The 26,749-nt window shown below is 42.6% G+C and overlaps 1 protein-coding gene across 7 annotated transcripts in view; it reads left to right on the top strand.

Moving 5' to 3' along the window:
• Window positions 1–1,969: 1,969 nt before the first annotated feature.
• UBP1 (upstream binding protein 1) overlaps window positions 1,970–26,749 on the top strand; it is a 54,487-nt gene continuing 29,707 nt past the window's right edge. For 2 of the 7 annotated variants that reach the window (XM_081823772.1, XM_081823783.1), the window contains exons 1-2: window positions 2,052–2,559; window positions 17,955–18,106. In XM_081823772.1, coding sequence (XP_081679898.1) covers window positions 2,447–2,559; window positions 17,955–18,106 — 265 coding nt within the window. In that variant the 5' untranslated portion in view covers window positions 2,052–2,446. Of the gene's footprint in view, window positions 1,989–2,049; window positions 2,560–17,954; window positions 18,107–26,749 lie in introns of those variants that run through there. The other 5 variants (XM_031032696.2, XM_081823751.1, XM_081823794.1 and 2 more) reach the window with 5 other exon arrangements.

Below are 26,749 nucleotides of genomic sequence, written 5' to 3' on the forward strand. Positions count from 1 at the left end.
AGAATGTCTATGATCTAGTGTGCCTTCTATTCCCCTTTGAAGAAAAATGTCAATAGAGGTAAGTTTCCTGTGCCTCTCACATTATTGCCTGTGAAGTGTGTGGTAGTGGCTGGGGCAGATCATTTGTCTTTTTAACTCACAGATCTTCATCCAGAGGAGCCACTTGAAAGACCCACTTAATGCACACCCGAAGAACTGCAGCCAAAGAGCCTCATCTGTTCCAGGACCTCACAAAATCCCGAACCTTAATGTTGTAATGGGATGAGAACTTTGCAGGGGTCTGGGCAGGAGGTGAGTGTTTACTGCATGTGGAAAGAGTATACAACATTTGTGGCCAGATGGTGGATTTTGGAAGTTTTAAAACACGGCCCCCCCAAACTATTTAACTTTCCTCCCATCAATCTTATTCTATGGCTGCTTCACTAATACAGTACAGAATAAAGAGTCTGTGTCAGTTTCTGGTCCCAGGCCTTCAGGGTTAAAGAAAAAAATATTCAGTGTCACTTGTTAAAAATGGCAAGACAGACTTTACTCAGGACCATTACAATAGGTATTAAGGACCACACCAACACAATTTTGCAGTGGAGATTAGGCTCAACTCCAAATACAGCATGGCTAAGTGGGAATCTGGAGCCAAGGAGCAAGTTGGGGGTGAGTGAATGTAAAGTTACTATGAAGAAATTACTAGGAGGTAAGGCGGGGTTGTTGTGGCCGGTACCTAACAGGATTCTTTTGAAGACCCGCCAGGGTGATCAGACATCACCTGGGGGATGGCTGAGGCTAAGGGACCTGAGCAGATAAGGAGGTAGAGGTTTCTTGCTAAAACTGAATTTTACAAGAAAGTGCACAGATGGGTCTAGGAGAAGATTTGGAGTCTGACTAAAGTTTGGTCAAACAAAGAATCTTTGTCATTAAGAAACCAGCAATTTCCACTTCCTGTTGTTTGAGACACTTGCTTTAGGAACCCAGCTGCCCCGCTGACAGGAAGTCAAGACGACACGGAGAGGCCATTGTGTAGGCATTCCAGCAACCCCAATTGAGGTTCCAGTGGATAGCCAACATGAAGCAATAAAACACGTTGAGTGGGGAAGCCCTTGAGATGACTTTAGCCCCAGCTATGCCACGCCACCCACAGGAGAGACCCTGAACGAGAACCATCTAGCTAAGCCCAGTGAACCTCCAGAACCATGAGCGATGACAATAACATGATTGCTGGATGTTACTGCGACTGAAACCCCAGCTTAGCCCAGGCTCGCCATTATGCTCACTGCAATCTGCAACTGGGAGACAGCCGGAGCCCTTTACAGGAGCGTTGATTGGCCTACACCCACGTCAATCAAGATTTTCTGCCTAATAGGCTTTTCAGCCCCCAGGCACCCCCCCCCCGCCCCGCCCCGCCCCAACCGATCTTTCCATCTGTAGTTTCGGCAAAACCCAGAGACTATCTGGAAAGACCACAAGGGAGCAAAGCCCATCCAGGAGCGGCGTTTAGGGCGGCTTCCTCCGGTGCGGTCCAATGAACTCTTTCTTTTGGCAGCCAATTCCGGCCTCGAGACCGCCCAAGAGGAAGAACGTTTTGATTGGTTGTTTAGTAGAGGGGCACAGAGACTCACGGGAGCCTCGAGGAAGCACTTGCCATTATTGTCCAGTTCGCCTGTCAATCAGCTCGCCTTTCTGGAGGGGCGGAAACTGGCTGCCCAGCGGGCACCACCTCTTCCTGGGCTGGCGTGCGGGGAGGCGATGGGCCGCAGGGGCTGCGAATCGGCCGCGTGGGCGGGGCAGCGCTACCCGGCCTGAACAGTTTCTCGGTCGTGAAGCGTCGGGAGTTTCCCGAAGCGCCGGGCCGTGCGGGGCGGGCCCGGGCGAGGGGCGAAAGCCCGGGTGGGGGCGGGGCCGGGGCGGGGCCGGAGGAGGCGGAAGCGGCGAGAGAGCTCAGGCCGCAGCCATATAGGAGCCTGCGTCCGGGCCGGCGGAGCGGCGGCGGCGGGGTTGGCCGGGGTGGCGGGACCCTAGTACCTGGGCGGGTGGGCCGAGGGCCGGGGTCGAGACCGGGGATCGGGTGACTGGCGGGCTGAGCTCCCGCCCCCGCGCAGTGCCGGGGAGGATGCGGCCGGGGGCTCCGGGGCGGGGCGGACGGCGGCGGCTGCAGCGCTAGCGGCGCAGGGGGTGGGCGGCGGCGGCGGCATGAGGCGCGGGGCCGGCGCCCGCGGGAGGGAGGCGCTGCCGGCGGCCCGGCCGCTCCCGCTGCAGCTGCTCGCCGGGCTCGCCGTGCCCTGTTTGCGGGGCCCCGGACGCTCTCGTCCCGGCCGCCGCCCGGGCCGCCTGTGGTGACCATCCGCCGCGCCGCCCGAGGCTTCACCCGCGCCCTCCCCCAGGGCGCGCCCGCGGAGCTCCGGCCCCATCGCCTGCTCGCGGAGGCCGCGCCGGGCGGCGGCGAGGCCGGAAGATGGCCTGGGTGCTCAAGATGGACGAGGTGATCGAGTCCGGGCTGGTGCACGACTTCGACGCCAGCCTCTCGGGCATCGGGCAGGAGCTGGGTGCCGGCGCCTACAGCATGAGGTACCGGGCACCCCGGGCCGGGCGGGCGGAAGCTTCGGTTTCCTTGGGGAAGGCCTGCACGACCCAGAGCCTCTGCCAGACGCGGCTGCGCCCAGCGGTGCCCGGGCCTCCCGGCCGCGGGGTCCGGGCCCTGCCGCGTGGCCGTCGGGCCCAGGGAGCCCCGCGGGCGTCTGTCCACCCGGGTGGCGGGCGGGCGGGGAGGTTGGCCCTGCAAGACGTCCCGGGAACTGCCTCTGAAGGCTTCATTTTTGCTGTAAAACTGGCCGGCTGTTAGGATGGCTTGGGTTGGTGGGGGAAGGGGCTTCCTTTCCTTGCAAGTGATTTACAAGCCCCTTGGAGCTGGAATATAGTGTACGAAACGGTAGAACTTGTATTGGGAAAATACTGTCCAGGGTTTTGGTTATCAGTTCCTGTTCTGTTTTACATTGTAGTCTTTCTTGGTTGCAAATTTTAATCACTTGCTGTTACAATAGTAATTATATCGTAAGTGAAAGTAGACGCAGGGGGAAAAAAGCACCTTAGTGATGTTTTTTGATTACTTCTAAGTGAAATTTTTCGTTTTGGGGACCACCCTCTTAGGCTCTTTTATTTTGGAGAAGGCTTTAAGATGCAGTGATTGCACAACAAACCAATAGTTTGTTTAGTCTCTGCTGCCTGTACCAGCAGCCATTCATTTTGTTTAATTTTGAAGGTTGAAACACATCAGAGCTTAGTCTCTGGTCTTTATCCTGAAGAATGCTGTGTTGGGGTTTTTTGTTTTGTTTTGTTTTTAACTTGTCAGTTTGGTGGTTCTTTATTTTTATTTTTAGCAGTATATTGAGATAGGGTGTATGCACTATAAGTTCACCTGATTAAAGTGTACAATTCCGTGCTTTGGCAGCTTTTTGTTAAGGCGAATTGAGATTTTTCTAAATGCGTTCTTTAATGCCTGATGTCTTTGAAGTGCTGTCCAGTCTCCCAGTAGCTTTCATACATCTCACTGCTGCTCTCGGGGAGGACAGAGAGCATAAATGTCCTGAAGAGAGACTTAGGGGTCAGAGCAGGCCTGGAATGGTGGGGGCTGCTCCCTGAAGAAATTCAGCTTTTGTATCTTAAAGGGGAAACTCTGGGCAATAAAGAACTCTCAGAGAGGAGGAGATGTTTCTTAAAAGAGTGTGGAAGTGTGTGGAGGAAACCATACTCTGACGCTGATTGGGTATGTGCTCCTCTCCCTGAACTTGGCACTTGCTCTCCACAGTTGTGCAACTTGAGGGCTCTGGATAAAGTGACTTATTTTCTAGAACAACTGTCTCAGTTGAAGAAATTGATCTATTGAAAGACATGGGGTCATCCCACACAGTACTAGAGACAGTGATTTCCTAGTTAAAACACAGGCCTCAAGTGCCATGCTGCTCCTTGAGACCAGTTAAGGTACATGAAGGGAATTTAGTATTTTCAACTGAAAAGTTGCTTCTCACTTCTCAGTTATGGTAAAATGAAAGTTTGCTGCCAAGAACTTTGCTTATTAGGGTTATTTTGAGGTTTTACTTTTTTCCTAGAGTTTTATTTGTTTTAGTGACTCAGCCAGCTAATGAACTTTTGTCTATGGTTTATTCTGTGAAAAGGAAAGAATATCATGATTTTAACCTTTCCCTGACCTTGTTCTTAAAATAATATCTGATATCTTTATGATTACGGGTCTTTTACAACACTTGCCACGGGGAAACTTTGCATTAAATGTTTCTGGTTCTTTGCTTACATGGTGTGTCATTTAATATAAAATTTCAGATATTTTTGAAGGCAAAACCAGTTTTTAAGGAGTTTACTTAGGTTTTTTTTTTTTTCCCATATTTAATTGGGTCCTCAAAACTGAGGAGCTGATGAGAATACTTGCTTGCCTCTTGCAAATTCAAGGCCCTTTATTTGAAATTTAAACTTGGGCAGTTCCAAAATGGACTTGATATGGACTAAGTCTGAAGAAGGCTTTAGGCTATTGGAGGCTTCCTTTGATTGCACTTCCCAGCTTGGACCTGGAGTCCTAAGAAGGCTGGATCTTAGGAGCCTGGTATCTGTCTTCTGGTATGGGCAGGCAGTCTCTTTTCATCTGGCATCAAATGGGACGTAAGGCTATTGATGCTTATTTTTCTCTTTGATTTCTTTCTTAAGTTCAAGAAGTAAACTCAAGGTGCTATATTTGAAATTATTGGAAAAGTGACTTCTTAATGAAATGAAAGGCTGCCTACAAAGTAAATTTTTTTGAATTCCAAAGTAAAGTGAAGTATGCTTATTATATTTGCTCTTTGGGTGGCTTAAACCATCCATTTTTATTTTTATTTTTTTTTTTAAAGATTTTATTTCTTTATCTGATAGAGAGCACAAGCAGGGGGAGCCGCAGAGGGAGAGGGAGAAGCCGGCTCTCCACTGAACAGGGAGCCCTATGTGGGGCTCCATCCCAAGACCTGGGGTCATGATCTGAGCTGAAGGCAGACACTTAACCGACTGAGCCACTCAGGAGCCCCTTAAACTATCCATTTTTAAAGACTTTTTAAGAAAATGGGGGAAAATGCCTTGTAAGAAAGATGGTTTTTCTCAGTAGTCTGACTTAACTTAAAAATGTGTTTGCATTAGGGCACCTGGCTGGCTCGGTAGAGCATGTGGCTCTTGATCTCAGGGTGGTGAGTTCAAGCCCCATGTTAGGCATGGAGCCTACTCTAAAAAAAAAACCACAACAAAAAACAAAACTATTTGTGTTAAACAATGCAGGTTGATAGTATTGGGTATGTCATGGCAAATTTCTGATACTGCCTTTGCTTCTTCCCCTCCTTTTTTTTCTCTTGACTCTAGTTTTCTCTCTGTCTCTATCTCCCCTCCCCCCTCCCGCCCCTGCCTTCTCCCTCCCCTCTTCTGTGTGTACTGGTATACCACATTTGTATGTGAGGTATGAGCTACTGCAGATTCTGTTTGAAATGAGGCAGGTCATAAATGTTTTTTAGAATCTTAGTTATAATATCAAGATTTTAGAGATGGATGAAGAGACCTTAGAAACTTCTAAACCAATCCTTTTATTTTGAACTGAAGCCCATAGATGTTAACAGTGTTGGTCCAGGTGACCTGTTAGTGGCACTACCATTCCAAATGAGGGCTAACCTTCCCCTCACTGAAGGAAGGCTGAAACCCATTGTAACTTGAAATCTGGGTCATTCATGTTTTCTGAAGTAAGGGACAGATAACTAAATGACCTTTAGAAAGTAGCTCATTAAAACGTTCTTAAGAGGGTCTTTTGGGCCACCTGGTAATTTTCTTTCCATCTTACTGTTTACATGAAATTTATAATCTGTAACAACTTAATTTTTAAGGACTTAGGAAGTACTGTGACCTCTTTAGATTACACACAAAATATTAAATTATTACTTTACAGAAGGCATTGGTCTTGTTGCCGCATAGACTGGGGAGACCTCGGGTTGTGAGGCTCTTGACCCATCTTGTCCAAAAGATTTCACCAGAGGCTCTTGATCTCATCAGGAGAAAGACTTCAAGGCCAGGCACAACACAGCAGTACAAGCAGGAAAGTTTATTAAAGCAAAAGTATGCTCTCAAAATGTGAATGCTAGTGGGCTCCAGGGAGCGTGGGAGAGTGGTGTCCACTAGGGTTTGGATTTTTATCCACGCCCATTGTGGAGTCCAACGCGGGACTTGAACTCACAACCCTAAGATCAAGGCCCTGAGATCAAGACCTGAGCTGAGATCAAGAGTTGGATGCTTAAAAAAAAAAAAAGAGTTGGATGCTTAACCAGTTGAGCCACCCAGGTGCCCCTGGGTTTCTATCTTAACAGTTGTTAACAAGGGTGTGGAATCTTCACTACTTGAGGAAGGGATTTCTTGGAAGCGCAGCTTTTTCTTCCTTATTTGGTCAGGGGTTTCCTGTCATGGCACCTATAGGGAGGAGATTTTAGGTATGGTAATGTAGTATAATAAAGGAATAATGTGAACTTTGGCCTACTTTCTCAGCCACCTTGGACCTGTCTGGTTTGGTCCAGTTTCTTGTGGTTTTGTTTTTGAGTGCTGCTAGGACAGGCTCTGACTTCCTCATAGTTGGCAATGACTTCCTGTATGCTGGCCTGCAGGCATCCTATTAGAACCTAACTAACTGCCTACTCTGAAACCATCATAGTTGTTTTCTGGGAAATGATCGGCTCACTTTGTTCATTTTTGAGGAAGTTTCTGTCACATACCCAGATCTGAATAATCATAGTTTGTTAGTTTTTCTTTCAAGTTAAAGTGATACTCCATGAGAGAAACTGCTGGGTCAGCCTGCAGATCAACATGGTGGCATAAAAGCTTTCCTTGAAACAACCATTGCACTTAGGTGTGCAGCAGAAATATGTTATGCCTACCCAAGAACCAATATATACTAAAATTAATAATTTTTATGCAGTGACCACCACTGCCTTGATTTGGGTACAGTTTGGTGTCACTGCCTTGATTCATGCCAAGGCCCCAGCAGTTCTAATCACCATTGGTTGAGTGCAAATGTCATCAAAGTGAAAAAGGCAGATCATGTTTTAGTATTATTCTGAAAATAGGTTTGACCTTCCTAACCCCCTGAAAGAATCCGTTTCCTCAGCATACCACAAATTACACTTTTGAGAATCTCTGGTTTAATGTGTGCGTACAGTTTAGATACTTAAAATGTTTTCTTCTAAATTAAAGTAAACCCATTATTAAAGCTCAGAGAAGTTTAGTAGCCTGCCACAATGTCATTTAACAAATGGTGGAGCTAGAATTTGAAGCTCCAGAGCTAGGGTATGGCTTCTACTTCTTTCCATTGCACCCTTTGGCTGCCTACCAATTAATAGAGAGGTCTTCTCAAGGTAGTAGAGCATGATCTTTCTGGATAGGAGGAAAATCAGCCAGGAAGGCTATATTTATTTTTTCTTTGTCTTGTTGTATCTTGCTTTTTTTTTTCCCCTCCAGGACCTTGCTGAATTTAATAGTTCTTCCCTTTTTAAAGATTTTATTTATTTATTTGACAGAGAGAGAGCACAAACATGGGGAGTGGGAGAGGGAGAAGTAGGTTCCCTGCTGAGTAGGGAGCCAAATGCAGGGCTTGATTCCAGGACCCTGAGATCATGACCCAAGCTGAAAGCAGATGCTTAACTGACTGAGCCACCCAGGCACCCCTGAACTTAATAGTTCTAATAATTTGTAGGATCTCAGACTTTCTAGTTAGACAATATCTTTAAATAATGGTAGATTTATTTCTTCCTATATGATCTTTACATTTCATTTTCTTGCTTTAGTGTGTTGGGTAGGGCTTCACTGCAGTGTTATTTAGAACCACTAGAAACTTGAGTTTTTAGTCTTCTTACTGATTTTAGAGAATGTTCCCAAAGTTTCATAAATAGGTTATCTTTATTCCTAAATGAGATTGGTCCTCAATTTTTTTTCTTCCATTCCTGTTTTTTATTTTTTTTAAACATCAAGGCTGTATCAGTGTCAAGTGAGTTGGATAGCTTGCTCTTTTTATGGGCTAAAAGTTTTATTTATGTATTTGTGTGTATATAGGTATATATATGTACATATATACATGTAAATACCTATATACCTATGTATACATATATAAATACATCCCTATATGTACGTATATATACTTAGGGTCTACGCCTAACATGGGGCTTGAAGTCACAACTTTGCGATCAAGAGTTGCATATTCTGTGGACTGAGCCAGCCAAGTGTCCCTAAACAGTTTTTTATGAAATGAGACTTAACTGTTTGTTCAAGATTTTGTAAAGCTCACCTGGAATACAGCCTGTATTTGGTGATTTTAACTTTTTATGCACGAGTAGGTGTTTGTACCTGTAATCGATTTAACAGACATAGGAATATTCAGAATTTATGCATGTTAGCCAGTGGTGGTAGTTTTAAATTTCATAGAAAATTGCTCTTAAGTTTTCAGATTTTTTTTTTTTTTTAAAGATTTTATTTATTTATTTGAGAGAGAGAATGAGATAGAGCATGAGAGGGGGAAGGGTCAGGGGGAGAAGCAGACTCCCCGCCGAGCAGGGAGCCCGATGCGGGACTCGATCCCGGGACTCCAGGATCACGACCTGAGCCGAAGGCAGTCGCTCAACCAACTGAGCCACCCAGGTGCCCCAAGTTTTCAGATTTTTTTAAAGAAGATCTCTACAATATTTGTGATTATTCCCTTTTACTTTATGTGCTACTATTGTCTTTTCCTTCTTTTGTGACCTATTTCAGAGGTTTGTCTATATCTTCAGTGCTTCTCAAGAAGCCAAATTTTGGCTTTCTTTTTCTTTTCTGTTGGATTTTCTATTCTACTTTTGTGGTCATTTTTTTCTCATTTTCTTGCTTGCTCTTGTTATTTTCCAACTTCATTGGTTGGATGCGTTTTCCTCCTTAGTTTTTGGTGTTTGTTTTCTAATAGATGCATTTAAAGCTATATATTCAGCTAAGTCTATCGCGGGATTTGAGGGCAACACCTTTTTCTTCATTCAGTTCTATTGTTTTCTTTTTTATTTTCTTTCTTTTTTTTTTTGATTTTATTTATTTATTTGACAGAGAGACACAGCGAGAGAAGGAACGCAAGCAGGGGGAGTGGGAGAGGGAGAAGCAGGCCTCCTGCCGAGCAGGGAGCCCGATGTGGGGCTCGATCCCAGGACCCTGAGATCATGACCTGAGCCGAAGGCAGACACTTAACGACTGAGCCACCCAGGAGCCCCTATTTTCTTTCTTGTTGTAGTTCTTCATATATCCTGGACGCTAGCCTTTGATCATGCATATATGTCATAAATACCTCACCTCCGTGACTTGCCTTTCCATTCTCTTTTTGGTGGCTTTTGAATGTTCTAGATTTTGATATGGTCACATTGACTAATCTTTTCACTTATAGTTAGTTGGTCCTTACTTACTGTGACTTAGAGGGTATAAGATATTCTTATAGTCTTTTCTAAAGATTTATTACTTTATATATCATACCTAAGTATACAGTCTGTCTGGAATAATTTTTTTTCTTTTGGTATGGTATGAAGTAGGCCAATTTCACTTTGCCCTGCTTGAAAAGACCTTTTCTCGAACCTCATCACAATGCCATTCTGTTCTAAATCAACTGTCCAGAAGTGTGGTGTTCTGTTTCCAGATTCTGTATTCTGTCCTTGTGTTCCTGGGGAATACTCGACTAGATCATGCTTTGTCATTATACTCTTGGATTTGGTTTGTTAATTCTTAATTTGGGACTTTGGCCTCTATATTTATGGCTGAAACGAGCTTTTCATTTTCTTTTTTAGTTCTGTTCGTGGCTAGTTTTGACTTCAAAATTAGGCTCATAAAATGAGTCAAAGTCTTTTCTTCTCTTTCTGTTCTGTTGAAGACTTTCTGCAAGAACTATCTTTGAAAGTTTTACCGAACTTGCCTATAAAACCATTCTAGGTCAGGGATTTTCTTTGGGGGAAAAATTTTAACCACAATATCAGTCTCTGTAGGATTATTTTTAAAAGATTTTTATGTCTTGAAGAAAGTTTAAGATTTTATTTTTTTAAGTAATCTCTACACCCAACACAGGGCTTGAATATACAGCCCCAAGATCAAGAGTCAATCCTCCACCAGCTGAGCCAGCCATTGAAGAAAGTTTTGATAAGTTATCCTTCTAGGAAATTGTTCATCTTATCCATAGTTTCAAATGTATTGGCATAAAGTTGGTAGTGATATTTTCATCTTTTTAGGTTTTTCTAGAAGCCTGCTTTTTAGGTTTTTTTTTTAGAAGCCTGCTTCTCTCTCCCTCACTCCCTCTGCTTGTGTTCCCTCTCTCACTATGTGTCTCTCTGTCAAATAAATAAAATCTTTAAAAAAAAAAACAAAAGACTACAAGAAACTCCAATTTCAGGACACTGCTTTTCTCCTGCATTTTGGTCAGCACTGTGGTGCTGCACCCCTTCAGTTCTTTTTTTTTTTTTTAAGATTTTACTTAGCGTGTGTGTGTGTGTATGTGTGAGCATGAGTGGGGGAGAGGGAGGAGCAGACTCCCCTCAGAGCAGGGAGCCCAATGCGGGGCTGAATTCCAGGACCCTGGGATCAAGACCTGAGCTGAAGGCAGACGCTTAACCAACTGAGCCACCCAGGTGCCCCTGCACCTCCTTAGTTCTTAGCCATCTCCCTTTTCTTACCGGTTCTGAACATCCTTCCACCTTGTCCTCTGGAATCCTCAGTCTGCAATCACATGGATTGAATTGTGTCCCCCCAAAAGGGTATTGGAAGTCCTAACCCTCAGGACCTCAGAATGCGACCTTTTTTGAATAAGGTCTTTATAGGGGTAATCAAGTTAAAATGATATAATGAGGATAGGCACTGGTATCTTTATAAAAAGAGGACATTTGGGCACAGAGAGAAGACTAAGTGAAGACTTACAAGGGGAAGCTGGCCATGTGATTGGAGAGATGCATCCACAAGCCAGGGAGTGCAGAGGACTTCACCAAACACCAGAAGCTGAAGTAGAGGCCCAGACCAACTCCCCAGCATGCTTATTTCAGACTTCTGGCCTCTATAGAGCTGAGAGATGTAAATTTCTGTTGCTTTAAGTTTTTGGTACTTTGTTAGGACAGCCTGAGGAAACTAACACAGGCAACTTTGTCTCATAATGATATCTTCACCTTCCCGTTCTTTTGGACTGCTGGCTGTCCTCTCAGTATATACTTTTCCTCTGAAGCCCTAGCAAGTGGTGGTAGTTTATTTCCACAGGCTTCCCACTGCCCAGAAGGTGAGGGAAGGATCCTCCTTACTTCTCACTGCTACTTTTAAGCTATGCTCCCTTTCTCCTTCCTTTTAAGACTCCCCCAACTTTGAATTTCATGTTAACCAAATATCAACCACTCGGTCACCCAATTATTGCAGTCATCTCAGTGATTTCTGGGTCAGTCCTCGTTTTTAAAATTTTAGGTCCTGGTTCAGTATCACTCTCTGACACTACTAAATTCTTGGTGTTTTCCGAAGATACCTGCCAGTAGCCTAATGTTTCTGTTCCTTGTATCTTTCTTTTTTTTTTTTAAAGATTTTATTTATTTATTTGACAGAGAGAGACACAGCGAGAGAGGGAACACAAGCAGGAGGAGTGGAAGCGGGAGAAGCAGGCTTCCCACCGAGCAGGGAGCCCGATGCGGGGCTCGATCCCAGGACCCTGGGATCATGACCTGAGCCGAAGGCAGACGCTTAACGACTGAGCCACCCAGGCGCCCCCCTTGTATCTTTCTTACAGTGGTATTATCTTCAGCTTCTCAATCCTGTGATCATATGTTAGACCTTGACATTTCCAATCATGTAACCCACGTATAATCTCAAATTCAGGGTTCAGTGTTAACTACCACCTTCTACCCTTTCAGCTCATTCCCTCAGTACCTTCCTCTTGCTGTCATTTGGCCCAACTACAGTCCTTGATCCGACTCTGTTTGCCCTTTTTTTTTTTTTCAGATTTATTTATTTACTTATTTTAGAGAGCACAAGCAGGGGAAGGGGGAGAGGGAGAGAAGCAGACTCCCTGCTGAGTGCGGCTTGATCTCACAACCTTGAGATCATGACCTGAGCTGAAATGGAGTCGGAAGCTGAACCGACTGAGCCACCCAGGTGCCCCATCACCCTCTTGAACACCTTTTTTTTTCTTCAGCCAGTTTTAATTTTCATGGTCAGTCGTTGTATTAGTTCCTTGCATATACCCTTGTTTCTCTTGCCCTCTCTTGCTTTATTCCCCTCCCATCTTTTTTATTTTAGCAAAACTGTAACCCTGATTAAATGTGATTTTTCACTTTAAGTCATCTAAGCAGCTGAATGTGGTCTGGAAAAACATTGAATGGGTCTCAGTTGAAGTTTACAGCCTCAGTGTTCCGGTGCATCCTTTTGCCATTGCCCCTGTGTTCTCATAGTGGCCTCATCCACTGCTCTCCACCCCCAGCACTTGATGACTCCAGGACTCCTCGGACCCTTCCACCACTTCCTCCCCATTCCCGCTTTCCACTGATTGAATCCCTTACTTGGTACTTCCTTCCACAGACTATACTGGCTTAGATGTTTTTCTTGATGTATTTAGGTGGGGATTTCTTCTATTCATCCTGCTATGGTTATTTGGGCTTCTTCAATCAGTGCATTGGTATATTTCATCAGTTCTGGAACTTGCTTAGCCTTTATCTCAGATATTGCCTCCACAATATTTTTCCCTCTTCTGGAACTTCAGTGTAAAATCTCACTTTGTCCGTCCTTTCTCTTTTGCATTTTCCATCATTTCACTCTTTGCTTCCTTCTGAATAACTTATTTTTGCCTATATTTCAGTTTCCTTATTTATTCTACTCTACATTTCTGTCTGAGCTGTTAAAGCTAAGTTCTTAATTTTAGCAGTTTTATTTTCCAGTTCTAGAAGTTCTGTTTGGGGACGCCTGGGTGGCTCAGTCAGGTAAGTGTCTGCCATTGGCTCAGGTCATGATCCCAGGGTCCTGGGATTGAGCCCCATATTGGGCTCCCTGCTCAGCAGAGACCCTGCTTCTCCTTCTCCCTCTGCTGCTCTCCCTGCTTGTGCTTGTTCTCTCTCTCTCTCTCTGTCAAATAAATAAATGGAATCTTTAAAAAAATTTTTTTTAAAAAAAGAAGTCCTGTTTGTTCCTTTTCAGTTTTGCTGTCCCTTAAAATTTCCTCTTCCTTGCGATCTTTTTGGGCTTGTCTTTTATTTCTTTAAACAGAGTAAGCATAATTTTATAGTGTGAGTCCATTAATTCTAGCATCTGAATTCTTTGGGGGTATCCATCTGTGTCCAATTAGGAAAATAGAAACCATTTAGATGTTTAAATTAGAGAAAGATGTAATAAAGTATTTGCAAAGGTGCTGGAAGGGTTGGGGTGGGGCACTTGTTACCTGGTTGCTCCTGGGCTAGCTGCTGGAGGCATGGCTGCTGGAGCCAGGAAATTTCCTGTAGCTGCAATCTGTGCGGTTTCCTGCCTCTCTTGTCTTTTCCCACTCCCTTTTAATTCCCCACCAGTGCTTCCCTTGTACAACTTAGCAAGACTCCAGCTGGCAACACGTCTTGTATGTGTAGTTTCAGACCTCGAACCCTCTGCAACAGAGGCGGAAAAGAGCTGAATACCAACAGACCGATCTGGAACTGGGTGTATGCCATCTGTTGTTTTTGCTGTTGGTTCTTGCTCCCAGAGTCTTGTTTGTCTTTGTGTGCCTGGTTATTTTTGGGTACTGGCATTTCAAAATTACTTGTAATGATTTGAAGCCTTGAGAAACTTCATTTGCTTGTTAGATCCCTGGGAGCTCTACCTGTCGGGGATATGGGATTACAAAAACAACTGAATACTAGAACTTTCTTCAGGTTTGGCCTAGTAGAAATGATGATCTTAAATTACCGAGACACCTGGTTTTTTCCTTTTAGTAATAATTGATTATTGGTGTTGCAGTTGCTTCATTGGTTCAGGAGGTATTTGAGACCCTTCTTTATGCTAAATGCTGGGGTGAGTCAGTGAAGTGAAACAAATTTGGGGAGATGGTTGTGTACTTCTGGGTGATACAGACTTAAGTCCGGTGTACTGTGGGAATGTGATGAGCTTTGTGGGTAGATAGAGCAGGACAAGGGAAGTTGGGAACATGGATGAGAGGACTGCAGTTGTCCAGCTGTCACTGCGAAGGTGACATTTAAATGAAGTGAACTAGACGGACATTGGCAGAAGAGTGGAGCCAAACCCAGTGCCAGTGCAGATGCCTTGAAAAAGGCAGGGTGGGAGGCTGGTGTGGGGGGCAGGGGGAGTGAGGGCAAGTAGAAGAGGGGAAAGGAGCAGAGTGAGTGGGGCCTTGAAGGGATCCTAGTTGAAAGTGAGCTGAGGGAGCAATTTCAAAGGAGTGAAATGATCTGGCTTCTGTTTCAGGAGGATCGCTGACTGCTGTGTTGATTGGAATGCATTTTCTTTTTTTTTTTTTTTTAAAGATTTTATTTATTTATTTGAGAGAGAATGAGATAGAGCATGAGAGGGGGGAGGGTCAGAGGGAGAAGCAGTCTCCCTGCTGAGCAGGGAGCCCGATGCAGGACTCGATCATGGGACTCCAGGATCATGACCTGAGCCGAAGGCAGTCGCTTAACCAACTGAGCCACCCAGGTGCCCCTGGAATGCATTTTCTAATGAAGTAAAAAATTAATTGGGATTTCAATAGCAAATGATTTTTTTTTTTTTAAGATTTTATTTTCAAGTAATCTCTACACCCAACTTGGAGCTCAGACTTACAACCCAGAGATCAAGAGTTGCATGCTCTACTGACTGAGCCAGCCAGGCGCCTCTTTTTCTTGTCCTTTAAATGCTTACATATATAGGACATAAGAATATATATATTTTCGTCTACCGTGGAACCATTTTGACTGTTATAGTTGTTTTTTCATGAAGAGAGTTGTTCTAAGTCTTAAAAGTACCACTTTTTTTATACCAATGTATCTTTTTATTTTTTTATTTTTTTAAAGATTTTATTTATTTATTTGAGAGAGAGGATGAGAGGAGAGAGAGAGCACATGAGAGGGGGGAGGGTCAGAGGGAGAAGCAGACTCCCTGCTAAGCAGGGAGCCCGATGCAGGACCCGATCCCGGGACTCCAGGATCATGACCTGAGCTGAAGGCAGTCACTTAACCAACTGAGCCACCCAGGCGCCCAATATACCAATGTCTCTTTTTATTATAAACTTTAAAATGTTTTAATTTTCAACCAGTGGTTTTAGTATTATTTTAGGCCATGCCTTAGAATCTCATTTTATAGCACTTTTCTTCCCCCAAACTCCAGTATAATGCCCAGAATATCCCCTGGAATTCAAATTTGGTGGTCACCTGAAAAGTTTCTATAGTTGCCACAAGGTTTTATGTCTGTGCCACTTAGGTGTCCCCTGGGCTGCAGTGCTGAGAAGAGCTCTAGAGGAGGGCTAGGGACCGCCACTGACTGTGTGTTTCTCAGTTATACTTGTATGCTGAGAAGCGTTTTGACGATTTCCAGGTATAAAGAGCAGAACTAGTGGGTAATTAGTCTCTGAATGATCAGTCTGATGCTTTAATAGAGTATATGCAGGGAGGAGGGAATGCAATGCAGGCTTTCTCTCCCATCTCATTTATTTCAACATTTTGTTTTAAATTGAATTTAATTGAAATGGGCTAGCCAAATTCTTAGTTAATGGCTTGTAGAAATAAAAAAGGAAAGTAAGCAATTCAGACAAACCCTTGCTATTGGTGTTGATATAGTAGTTATTCTTTGGATATATTTTTAATTTTTTTTTTTAAGATTTGTTTTTTAATAAAGTTGTTTTTTTTTTAATTTATTTGACAGACAAAGCGAGAGGAGGAACACAAGTAGGGGGAGTGGGGAGAAGAGGGAGAAGCAGGCTTCCTGTGGAGCAGGACCTTGGGATCACGACCTGAGCCGAAGGCAGATGCTTAAGGACTGAGCTACCCAGGCGCCCCTGGATATATATTTTTAAAAGATGTATTTATTTTAGAGAGAGCGAGCGAGTGAGCAAGCACAGGGGGTGGGGGGGAGGAGCAGAGGGAGAGAGAGGATCTGGAGCAGACTCCCTGCTGAGTAGGGCTCTATCTCACAACCTGAGATCATGACCTGAGCTGAAATCAAGAGTCCATAGCTTAACCAACTGAGCCACCCAGGCACCCCTTATTTGGATATTTTGTTATTATTTTACTTTTTCCTGAGGAATGAACATAGAAACATTATCAAGATACAAATGTACAAGTCAGTGATTTATCTCAAAAACAAATGCCTATAACTCATACATTAATGGTGGGAATGTAAAATGGTGCAGCTGCTTCGGAAAGCCATTTGGCAATTCCTCAAAAAGTTAAACAGAGTAACCATATAACGTAGCAGTTCTACTCTTAGGTTTATATCCAAGGGAATTAAACATATGTCTACATGAAAAACAAGCAACTGTTCATAGCAGTATTATTCATAATAGCTAAAAAATGGAAACAACCTAGATGTCCCAGAGTGGATAAACAACAGTGTGGTCTGTCCATACATAAGGGAATATCATTCATCCCCAAAAAGGAGTGATGAAGTGCTGATACATGCTCAGCAGGGGTGGACCTTGAAAACATATTAAGTAAAAGAAGGTCATGTGATTCTTTTGCATTAAATGTTCAGAATAGGTAAATGCATGGAGACAAAGTAGATCACTGCCAAGACTAGGGGTAGGGTCAGGGGATAGGACTGGGGAATGACTGCTAACTGGTGTGAGATTTCCTTTTGAGGTGATGAAAATGTTCTGGGATTATAGAGTTGTGATAACTGCACAACTCTGTTAATAATACCAAAACCCATTGAATTACACACTTTAAAAGGGTGAATTTTTATGGAATGTAAATTATATTCTCAGCTATTCTTGTAACAAAACAAAATAACACATCTGTGTGTGTTTGGGTTAACCGAGAATATAGACCGTACCCCAGAAGGCCTCCCCCCACCCTTCTCCCTTCCAGTCAATGCCCCAAGTTATTCTTGGGGGGAAAAAACAGCAGCTGTTTCTACTGCTACTGTTCGCTTCTCAGAAGAAGCCATTGTTTTAGACTAAGCATGAAGCTTTATGCTCTCAGCGTTTGCCAGGCCTTGCAGGACACATTTTGTAGTGTACCATTTTAATCAAATGCTGCTCTGTGATTTTATGGTACCTGTGGACCGACCTTTCAGAACAGGTAGCTATGCACTCTTGACTTGCTCTTTTTTTTAAGATTTAAAAAAAAAATTTCAGAGAGTGAGAGAGAGAGCAAGCGAGCATGGCAGGGGGGAGGGTCAGAGGAAGAAGCAGATTTCCCGCTTCTTCCGCAGGGAACCCAGTGGGGAACTCCATCCCAGGACCCTGGGATCATAACCTGAGCCAAAGGCAGACGCCTAACCGACTGAGCCACCCAGGTGCCCAACTTGCTCTTTTTAAAATAGAAATAATACGGAGTTTAAAGAAGTAGCATGTATATTAGATCTCTTGCTTAATCAGTAGCATGGACTTTATTAACTATGAAATACTTTTTATTTTATCTGCCTCATCATAGCTGCTCCCCCCCTTCTCCCCATACCCACAACTAGAGATACGGGTTATTAATACTATCTTTTGGGAAGCCAAATTAACATTAGTAGTTTTTATTCTACATGACATTTTTGAGCTTAAATTTTATTTTTATTTATTTTTTAATAAAAATTTCATATTTAAGTAATTGTTACACCCAGCATGGGGCTCAAACTCACAACCCTGAGATCAAGAGTTGCACACTCCACCAACTGAGCTAGCCAGGCACCCCGAGCTTAAATTTTAAAACTGCCTTTACATGTTTGTATATGCTTTTAAATATTTTAAACTCAAGGTCAGTGTTGATTCTTTTGCCTTTCAGCGATGTCTTGGCATTGCCCATTTTTAAGCAGGAAGATTCCAGCCTTCCATTGGACGGTGAGACTAAACACCCACCCTTTCAATATGTGATGTGCGCTGCCACCTCGCCAGCAGTGAAACTGCACGATGAGACTCTCACTTACTTGAACCAAGGTGAGTATGGCTGTGTCATGCTTTGATGTAAGAATTGACACATAGCTAAAGCGTTTTGGCATTACAGCCTAGTTTATGGGTAATAATTTAAAATTAGATTATCTTTCTTAAATTTGACAACTTTAGTTAACAAAAATCGTAGGCATTTACTGTTAGCCAACAAAGTAATAGTTTGTGAAAACTGATTTGCATAAAGAGGGCCCGTGCAATAAGATTTATTACAGGGTTTTTCAGACAAAATCCAAAGGAGGAGCAAGTAGGAAAGGATGTCAGTTATTTTTAGGAACACTGGTTTCAATATGGAACTTGAGACTGAATCAAGGAACCTGGGTCTCAGGCCTGAAGCAGGTTTGTGCTGAAAATAGACAAGCTGCACCAAGATGGAGTCTGTGGCTAAAATAGATCGTGTCAGATTTTGTCTACTCGTATCTTGTCCGCATTTTATGAGAATATGCTGTTTTGGTGATATGAAAGTGAGAGCAGGCAGAGTGGAAGATAGAGATGTGGGGGTAGAATATACTGTTGGAAATTATAAGGGATTTTTTTGAGGTTCTCTTAGCAGTTTGGGCATAGGCCAGTGTGACTAACCAAATTAAACAGAAGTACTTTGTTACACAGCTATGAATTTGTTGGATACATATACCGAAAGCATGTTGCACTCTTATTTTTAAACAAAATCGGAACTTTATTCTTACAAAAATAGTACATCCTCTCACTGTAGAAAGATTGAGAAATAAGAGGTAAAGCTGGAAATTGACTGTGGTTGCATTTCACCAAGATAACTGGTTTATGTTTTAGGTATATTTTCTTGTGTGTCTATCTACTTTATTTCAACAAAATTAGAATTAATATTTGTTCATTTAAGAGCATATTGTAATTATTTTTCTGTCATTAAATAAAATATTTCTTTGAACGTTTGGAAACAGCTATGGATTTTAGACTATTACGATTAGTATTCTGAAATGCGGAAGAATAACTTAGCTTTTCATTTGATATATAAATGTAGGATCTGTGAGGTTTTACCCCAGTTTATTCTACCATAGCACCTGTACAATACCCTAACTCTGTTGTTAACATTGTTTGGGTAGGCATTCTTTTTTCTTTCTTTTTTTTTTTTTTTAAAGATTTTATTTATTTTTTTGACAGAGAGAGACGCAGCGAGAGAGGAAACACAAGCAGGGGGAGTGGGAGAGGGAGAAGCAGGCTTCTTGCCGAGCAGAGAGTCCGATGCGGGGCTCGATCCCACGACCCCGGGATCATGACCTGAGTCGAAGGCAGATGCTTAATGACTGAGCCACCCAGGTGCCCCTTGGGTAGGCATTCTGTCGTTTGAGACTTAAGTGTCCTTTTTTTGAGAGAAAGAGAGCAAGCTAGAGAGAACATGAGTGGAGGGGGGAGGGGCAGAGGGAGAGGGAGAAGCAGTCTCCCTGTTGAGCAGGGAGCCCAGTGAAGGACTCCATCCCAGGACCCTGGGATCCTGACCTGAGCCGATGGCAGACGCTTAACCAACTGAGCCACCCAGGCATCCCTTAAGTGTCCTATTTGAAAGTACTTTAAAGGGGCGCCTGGGTGGATCAGTCAGTTAAGCGTCTGCCTTTGGCTCAGGTCATGATCTCAGGGTCCCAGGATTGATCCCCAAGTCAGGCTCCCTGCTCAGCAGAGAGTCTGCTTCTCCCTCTGCTCCTTATCCCGCTTATGCTCTCTCTCAAATAAATAAAGAAGATCTTAAAAAAAAAAAAAAAGAAAGTACCTTGAGTTCATATGGCAAGATTTGTTTTAGATGTAAAAATATCAGAAGTAACCATTTAGGGGCTTGGATACTCACTGTAGCTTTATTTCTAACGACAAGGAAATGACCTGTATTTCTCTTACTTGGGGAATAGTTGAGTAAGTTCTGTTATTTGCATACCATGGGACGAATGAGTGTACACACACACCCCTGTTTAAGGGAATGCTTTGGATGTGTCTATCTGTTGGCCTGGGGAAATAGCCGTAATTTATCACTGTTATTATTAAACTGGAAAAAGATATCTCATGTTGATAAAAGTTGCAATCCACCATCTGTAGTAATGATATATTAGATTGACATTCACTGAGTGCTTACTATGTATGAAGCCTTGTACTAAGTACTATACGTGTGTTATATAGTTCCCACAATAACTCTAGGAGAAGTTTTATTAATCCATTTTAGGGGTACCTGGCTGGCTCAATTGGTAGAATATGCGACTTCTTTTTCTTTTATCTTTTTCAGAGATAGAGCATGAAGTGGGGGAAGAGGGAGAGAAAGAATCCTAAGCAGGCTCCATGTCTAGCACAGAGCCCTATGTGGGGCGCAATCTCACGACCCTGAGATTATGACCTGAGCCAAAATCAAGAGTTGGACTCTTAACGACTGAGCTACCCAGGTGCCCCTGAGGTCGAACATGTGACTCTTCATCTCAGGGTCATGAGTGCAAGCTTATTTAAAAAAGATCCATTTTCAGATTTATAAAACAAGCTGAGAGCAGTTGATTAACTTGCTCAGTGTGAATTTGGCCAAGCTTAGATTTGAGAAAAAGGAAATCTTAAGTGTATAACTCAGTGAATTTTTATATATATTATTCCCTTGAAACTACTCTCTGTGTCCAGTATTTCCAGCACCCCAGCAGGCTCCCTTGTATTCCCCTCCCAGATTTTACTCCAGCTTGACTATAACTAGTATAAGTGCAGGTGATTTATTGCACTTGACTCTGCTCACTGCAGTATTTTTTTTTCACAGAGCACGAGCATGGTAGGGGGGCAAAGGGAGAGGGACAAGTAGACTCCCCACCAAGCTGGGAGCCCGAGGTAGGGCTTGATCCCAGGACCCCAGGAACATGACCTGAGCCGAAGGGAGACACCCAGTGAACTGAGCCACCCAGGGGCTCTTGCTCACTGCAGTATTTTTTTTTTTTTAAAGATTTTAAAGATTTTATTTATTTATTTATTTGAGAGAGAGAGAGAAACAGCATGAGAGGGGATGGAGTCAGAGGGAGAAGCAGGCTCCCCTCCCCCCCCGAACCAGGAGCCTGCTGCGAGACTCGGTCCCAGGACTCTGGGATCATGACCTGAGCCAAAGGCAGTCGCTTAACCAACTGAGCCAGCCACCCAGGCGCCCTCACTGCAGTATTAATGATGAATCTTTTCGTGGCTGTAGAATATATCTTTTAATTTCTTCATCTTTTAAGAAAAAAGTGGAAAAGTGAACTGCATATGTAGAAATATTTTTTAAAAACATATGAATGGGGTGTCTGGGTGGCTCAGTTGGTTAAGCATCTGACTTCAGCTCAAGTCATGATCCCAGGGTCCTGGGATTGAGTCTCATATCGGGCTCCCTACTCAGCAGGAAGTCTGCTTCTCCCTCTCCTTCTGCCCCTCCTCCCTGCTCGTGTTCTCTCTCGCACGTGTGTGCGTGCGCTCTCTCTCAAATAAATAAATCTTTATAAAAAAACCACGAATAATGGAGTGTGTGGGTGGCTCAGTTGGTTAAGTGTTCAACTCTTCATTCTGGCTCTGGTCATAGTCTCAGGGTTGTGAGATCAGGCCATGTGTTGGGCTCCCCACTCAGGGAGGAGTCTGCTTCTCTCCCTGTCCCTCTCCCCCTTCCCTTGCTTGAGCACATGCATGCGCGCGCTCTCTTTCTCTCTCTCTAAAATAAATAAATCTTTAAAAAATACCATTTGACTAACCATTAAGAAAACACATTAGAGTAATCATAAAGGGATTATTTTACATCTTTTTTTTTTTAAAGATTTTATTTATTTATTTGAGAGAGAGAATGAGATAGAGAGAGCATGAGAGGGGGGAGGGTCAGAGGGAGAAGCAGACTCCCTGCTGAGCAGGGAGCCCGATGTGGGACTCGATCCCGGGACTCCAGGATCATGACCTGAGCAGAAGGCAGTCGCTTAACCAACTGAGCCACCCAGGCACCCCTATTTTACATATCTTTTAAAAGAATTGTAAAACCTTTAATATAATATATAAGTATCAAATATACATTTTACAGTGTGTATAGTTCTTTCACAGACTTGTCTCCTAGCATTTATCACTTTGGAAGGCAGCTATGCTAACCACTATACCACCAATGCTCCTAGCATTTATCACTTTGACAAAAGGTTCTGGACCCATGGTTTTTCATGAATCCCCTAAGATTGTTTTCAATTTTTTGTAAATGTGTATGTTTCTAAGGAGAGGATCCATAGCTCTTCCCAGAGCCAGGCAAGGTTTGGCTTGGGGAGAGGTGTGGCTGTGTCTTTCACCCCATCTCTTAAGCTGCGGAAGCAAAGAGAGGTCTAGCTAGGCTCAGCAAAGTACCTTTAGATGATGGGGCTCTCTTTTCAAAGGAAATGTTCTCAGTAGTGCATGTGCAGTGTTGATACTTTTTTATAGAAACTTTTCCTGCAATATATAGTATAAAGAGAATCAGGGTTAGGTATGGAAAATAATAATGAGACTCGATTAATTTTATCTGGAATCCAGTAAAACCCCGTGAATATTTTTTCAGCTGGAGTGACATTGTCATGGCAGTTCTTGTGAAGTCTGCCTTGGTGACACCATTTTAGTATTGATGGTTTGACTAAGTATTGACATAATTTACTGCTTATGTTTTTAGGAATCAGATTGGCACTCACTTTTCAGGCTCATGAATCCATTTTCTTGCATTCAGATGAATTCTTCAGTTCCACCAAGGAAAATGACTTAACATGGCAATGTTGCATTATCAAAAAAGGACGTAAAAATTCTGTAAGAAGGGATTAGACAGGGTACTTGAAGGTGTCATTGTTAGCACAAGTTTATTCTTTTTTAACTCACATGTGAATTTATCTGCATTCATTCTAGTACACGAGAGGAAAATTGGAAATAATGGTGATGATTAATGAAAGCACAGTTCTCTCCATGTTATGATTTTATGAAAACTTCGGAGGGAGTAATTACTCCTACAGTTATCTATTTGAATTATGGACCATGCCGTACTTTTTACAGATAAAGATTTAAGAGTTTTCTGATTCCAAATCTAGCTTTCTTAACTACGAAGTCTCTTTACTGGAATAGTTGCAGTGTTTTCTAGGTTTTTAGTTAATTGGCAACATTTAAAATTTAACAGTTTAAGTAGATGATTTATATACGTACTACAAAATTCGCAAGGTATGAAAGGGTATACAATAAAAAGTCTTCTTTCCCTATCTCCCAGTTATTGAGTTCTGCTTGCCTCAGGCAGCCACTGAATTAGAACCATTTTAAAATACCTAAGAAGATTCTAATCGTGTTTTAGGACAGTCTTTGTATGACAAAAATTTATACCATTAATATTTTATTGAATTTATTCCAGTAAACTTACTTGTTCATGTGATGGGTGAGTTGTGTGCTTAAGCGTGGTTGTGGTGAATCTGATGGTCTTGTCACTAAAGGATGAAATGTAAAAAAGAACTTAAACCTAGCATCTCTGTAGTAAGGCCTGGTAGATGCTGTCATACATGGTTGCCCATGAAACAGCACTGCTAGGATATAAACACTTCCATTGCCTGTTAGATGTCCTTAAGCACATTCTCCACATACCTTTTGGTTTCTTTTAAATGTTTCACCTAGTTACAGTGAGCAGTGATTTAAAAGTATCTTGTGTCTTTTTCTGCATGTGGTGAGGTGGGAGGTGGAGAAGGGCCATGGTGAGTCTGCAGTCTCTGGAAGGGGGCTGCCTGTGTGTGGATCCCATTCCATCACTTGCTAGCCTAGGCAAGTTCCTTAATTTAATACTCTCCACATAAGGTAGTTGACAGAGGGAGAGGGAGAAGCAGACTGACTCCTCGATGAGCAGGGCGTCCAAGATGGGGCTCGATCTGAGGACCCTGAGATCATGACCTGAGCCGAAGTCAGATGCTCAACTAACTGAGCCACCCAGGTGCCCCTAAAGATTTTATTTTTAAGCAATCTTTATACCCAGCATGGGGCTTGAACTCAAAACCGCAAGATCAAGAGTCGCATGGTCCACTGATTGAGCCAGCCAGGTGCCCCTAGAGAAACCATTTGAAGAATAACAAGTATTATGGAGCCTTTAAAAAAAAGATTGATTTTAGAAGAATAAAAGTCTGCAGTGCTTTAATATAGGAGCAACAGATCCTGAGATGTATTTGTGGAAACAGACTGAACTTTATATTGAGCACAGAAGTATCCTTGTTAGGTTGACTAGGAAAAATGATACAAAGGAAGACAGGAACATGGAGGTTTTGTCCTTTATTTGATTTTTTTAATCCTGAGAATTTTGAGATTTTGAGGATCATAAGATAATCCTGGTGGGACAAGTTTTCTCTCTGTTCTGGGCAGGTTGCTATGCACCTCTTTCACTTTCCATCTCACTGGCTGCTTTTCTTTGGGTTACTATCTATCCCAGGGAAGTGTCTTGACCCTCTGCTCTTTTTCTACACTCACACCTCAGATGATCTTGTATTTAAGTGGCTTTACCTAACAGCTGTAACCCTGAAAAGTCCTCTGTTAATATCTCCAATCAGGATTTCTTCCTCTTAGGTCCAGATTTGTAAATCAACCTGGTTATCAATTTGGATGGCCAGTAGTTATCTCAGACTTAATGTGTTCAATTGCACTTTTGATTTTCTCCCCCAAATCTACTCCTGGTGGTCTTCCTCATGTTCAGGACCTTCCAAAAATTTGGAATCATCCTCAAATCTTTTTTTTTTTTCTCTTACACTGTACATCTAATACACCAGCAAATGCGTAGGCTCTCCCTTCAAAATAATCTCTGGAGTGGCAGTTTCTTACCATCTCCACTCCTGCTGTCCGTATTTGAGCGACTGTTTCAGACTGAGGGATTTATGCTAACCTGATAAGTGAAAATTGATTTCAGTGTGATTTTAATTTGCATATCTCTGGTGGAGATTGGATGTCTTTTAATATATTTAAGAACTGTTGGCATTTCCTTCTTTTGTGAACCACTTGTTCATGTCATTTGCTCATTTTCTTATAGGGATGTTGGGCATTTGTGATTTTGTAAAGTTGTTTGTATTAGGGAGCATAACCCTTTGTGTCTAATGTGAGTTGCAGATATTGCCTCTCTTGCATTTTTCCTGTTTGTAATGATTTGTCAGAATCCCTGAGTCAAAGAATATAGTGTTTAACTTAACAGGGGTAGCCAGGTTGGTTTTCAGAAAGACTTTTATCAGTTCATATTCCTCCCACATTTTATGTGCTTATTTCTCCCCTCTCCTCATCCATGTGGTTTTTAATTAAACATTTTTTGTTGATCTGATAGCCACAGACATTTTAATTTTTATTGCCTAAATTTTTGTGAGGTTGAGTGTAATTTTAAGTGTATGATGGTATAGTTTTAAAAAATGCCTATTTTATGTGCTTTATTTTGAAATTTCTTATTTTCTGAGCTTAGATCCTTTGTTAAGTATGTTGCAAATTTAACTTTTTAAATGTCTTTTGCCATAGTATTAGTGGTATCTCTCTCAATTCATTGAATGACTTAAGGACTCTTCCTTAGTAACATACTCTATATAATGGTTTTCTTTCACCAGCTTTGGAGTGATTTGGTTGTGTTATGTGACCGTATGATCTAGTACCCTTTGTATATTTTTATACAGGGTAAGCCCCATTGGAGTGTGGACTAGACCATAAAGATCCCCAACTTCATATAGTACTAGAAGAACTCCTTAATTACTGTTGATTTTCTCCATATCAAAGTATACTGTCTTTATTACTTAATGACAGATAATCCAGAAATCATTTTTGTGGGTTTGGAGTACATTCTTAACTTTTGGCAGCAGCTTATTTTCCTAATTATAAAGTTGGTGTGTGAATATCTGTTTGTGTTTTCTTACGGACACTAACCGAGCAGTGAGAGAATGTGAGTTGGGTTCATTGGTCACAAGGAAGAAGGCTCTAGCATTAAAATTTGGTCTGGGCTCACACAAAATGCAGTACACAAATGTTCATAGTATCATTACTCATAATAGCCATGAAGGAGAAACAACCCAGATGTCCATCAGTTGATGAATGGATGAACAAAATGTGGTATGTTTGTGCAGTGAAATAATATTTGCAATAGAAAGGAGTACAGTCCAGGCACACCTCGGACATACTGCAGGTTCTGTTCCAGACCTTCACAATGAAGTAAATGTAGCCCGAAAGTGAGTCAGATGGGTTTTTTGGGTTCTCAGTGCATATAAAAGTTATCTTGACACCATCCTGAGTCTGTTAAGTGTGGGGTAGCATTAATGTCTAAGAAAACATGTATATGCCTTTTTTTTTTAAGATTTTATTTATTTGACAGAGCACAAGCAGGGGGAGTGGGAGAGGGAGGAGCATGCTCCCCACTGAGCAGGGAGCCCAACATGGGGCTCAATCCCAGGACCCTGGGATCACGACCTGAGCCGAAGGTAGATGCTTGACCAACTGAGCCACCCAGATGCCCCAACATTTTTAATTAAAAAATACTTTATTGCTTAAAAAGTGAGCTATAATGACTGATCACAGTTCACCATAACAAATATAATAATGAAAAAGTTCAAAATATTGTGAGAATCACAAAATGTGATGCAGAGACACAAAGTGAGCGGATGCTGTTGGAAGAAGGGCGCCCTGATAGACTTGTTTGATGCAGGGTTGTCA

Source organism: Leptonychotes weddellii, chromosome 1 (genome assembly GCF_054177405.1).
Source record: "Leptonychotes weddellii isolate Sample4059 chromosome 1, ASM5417740v2, whole genome shotgun sequence".
Classification (NCBI taxonomy): domain Eukaryota; kingdom Metazoa; phylum Chordata; class Mammalia; order Carnivora; family Phocidae; genus Leptonychotes; species Leptonychotes weddellii.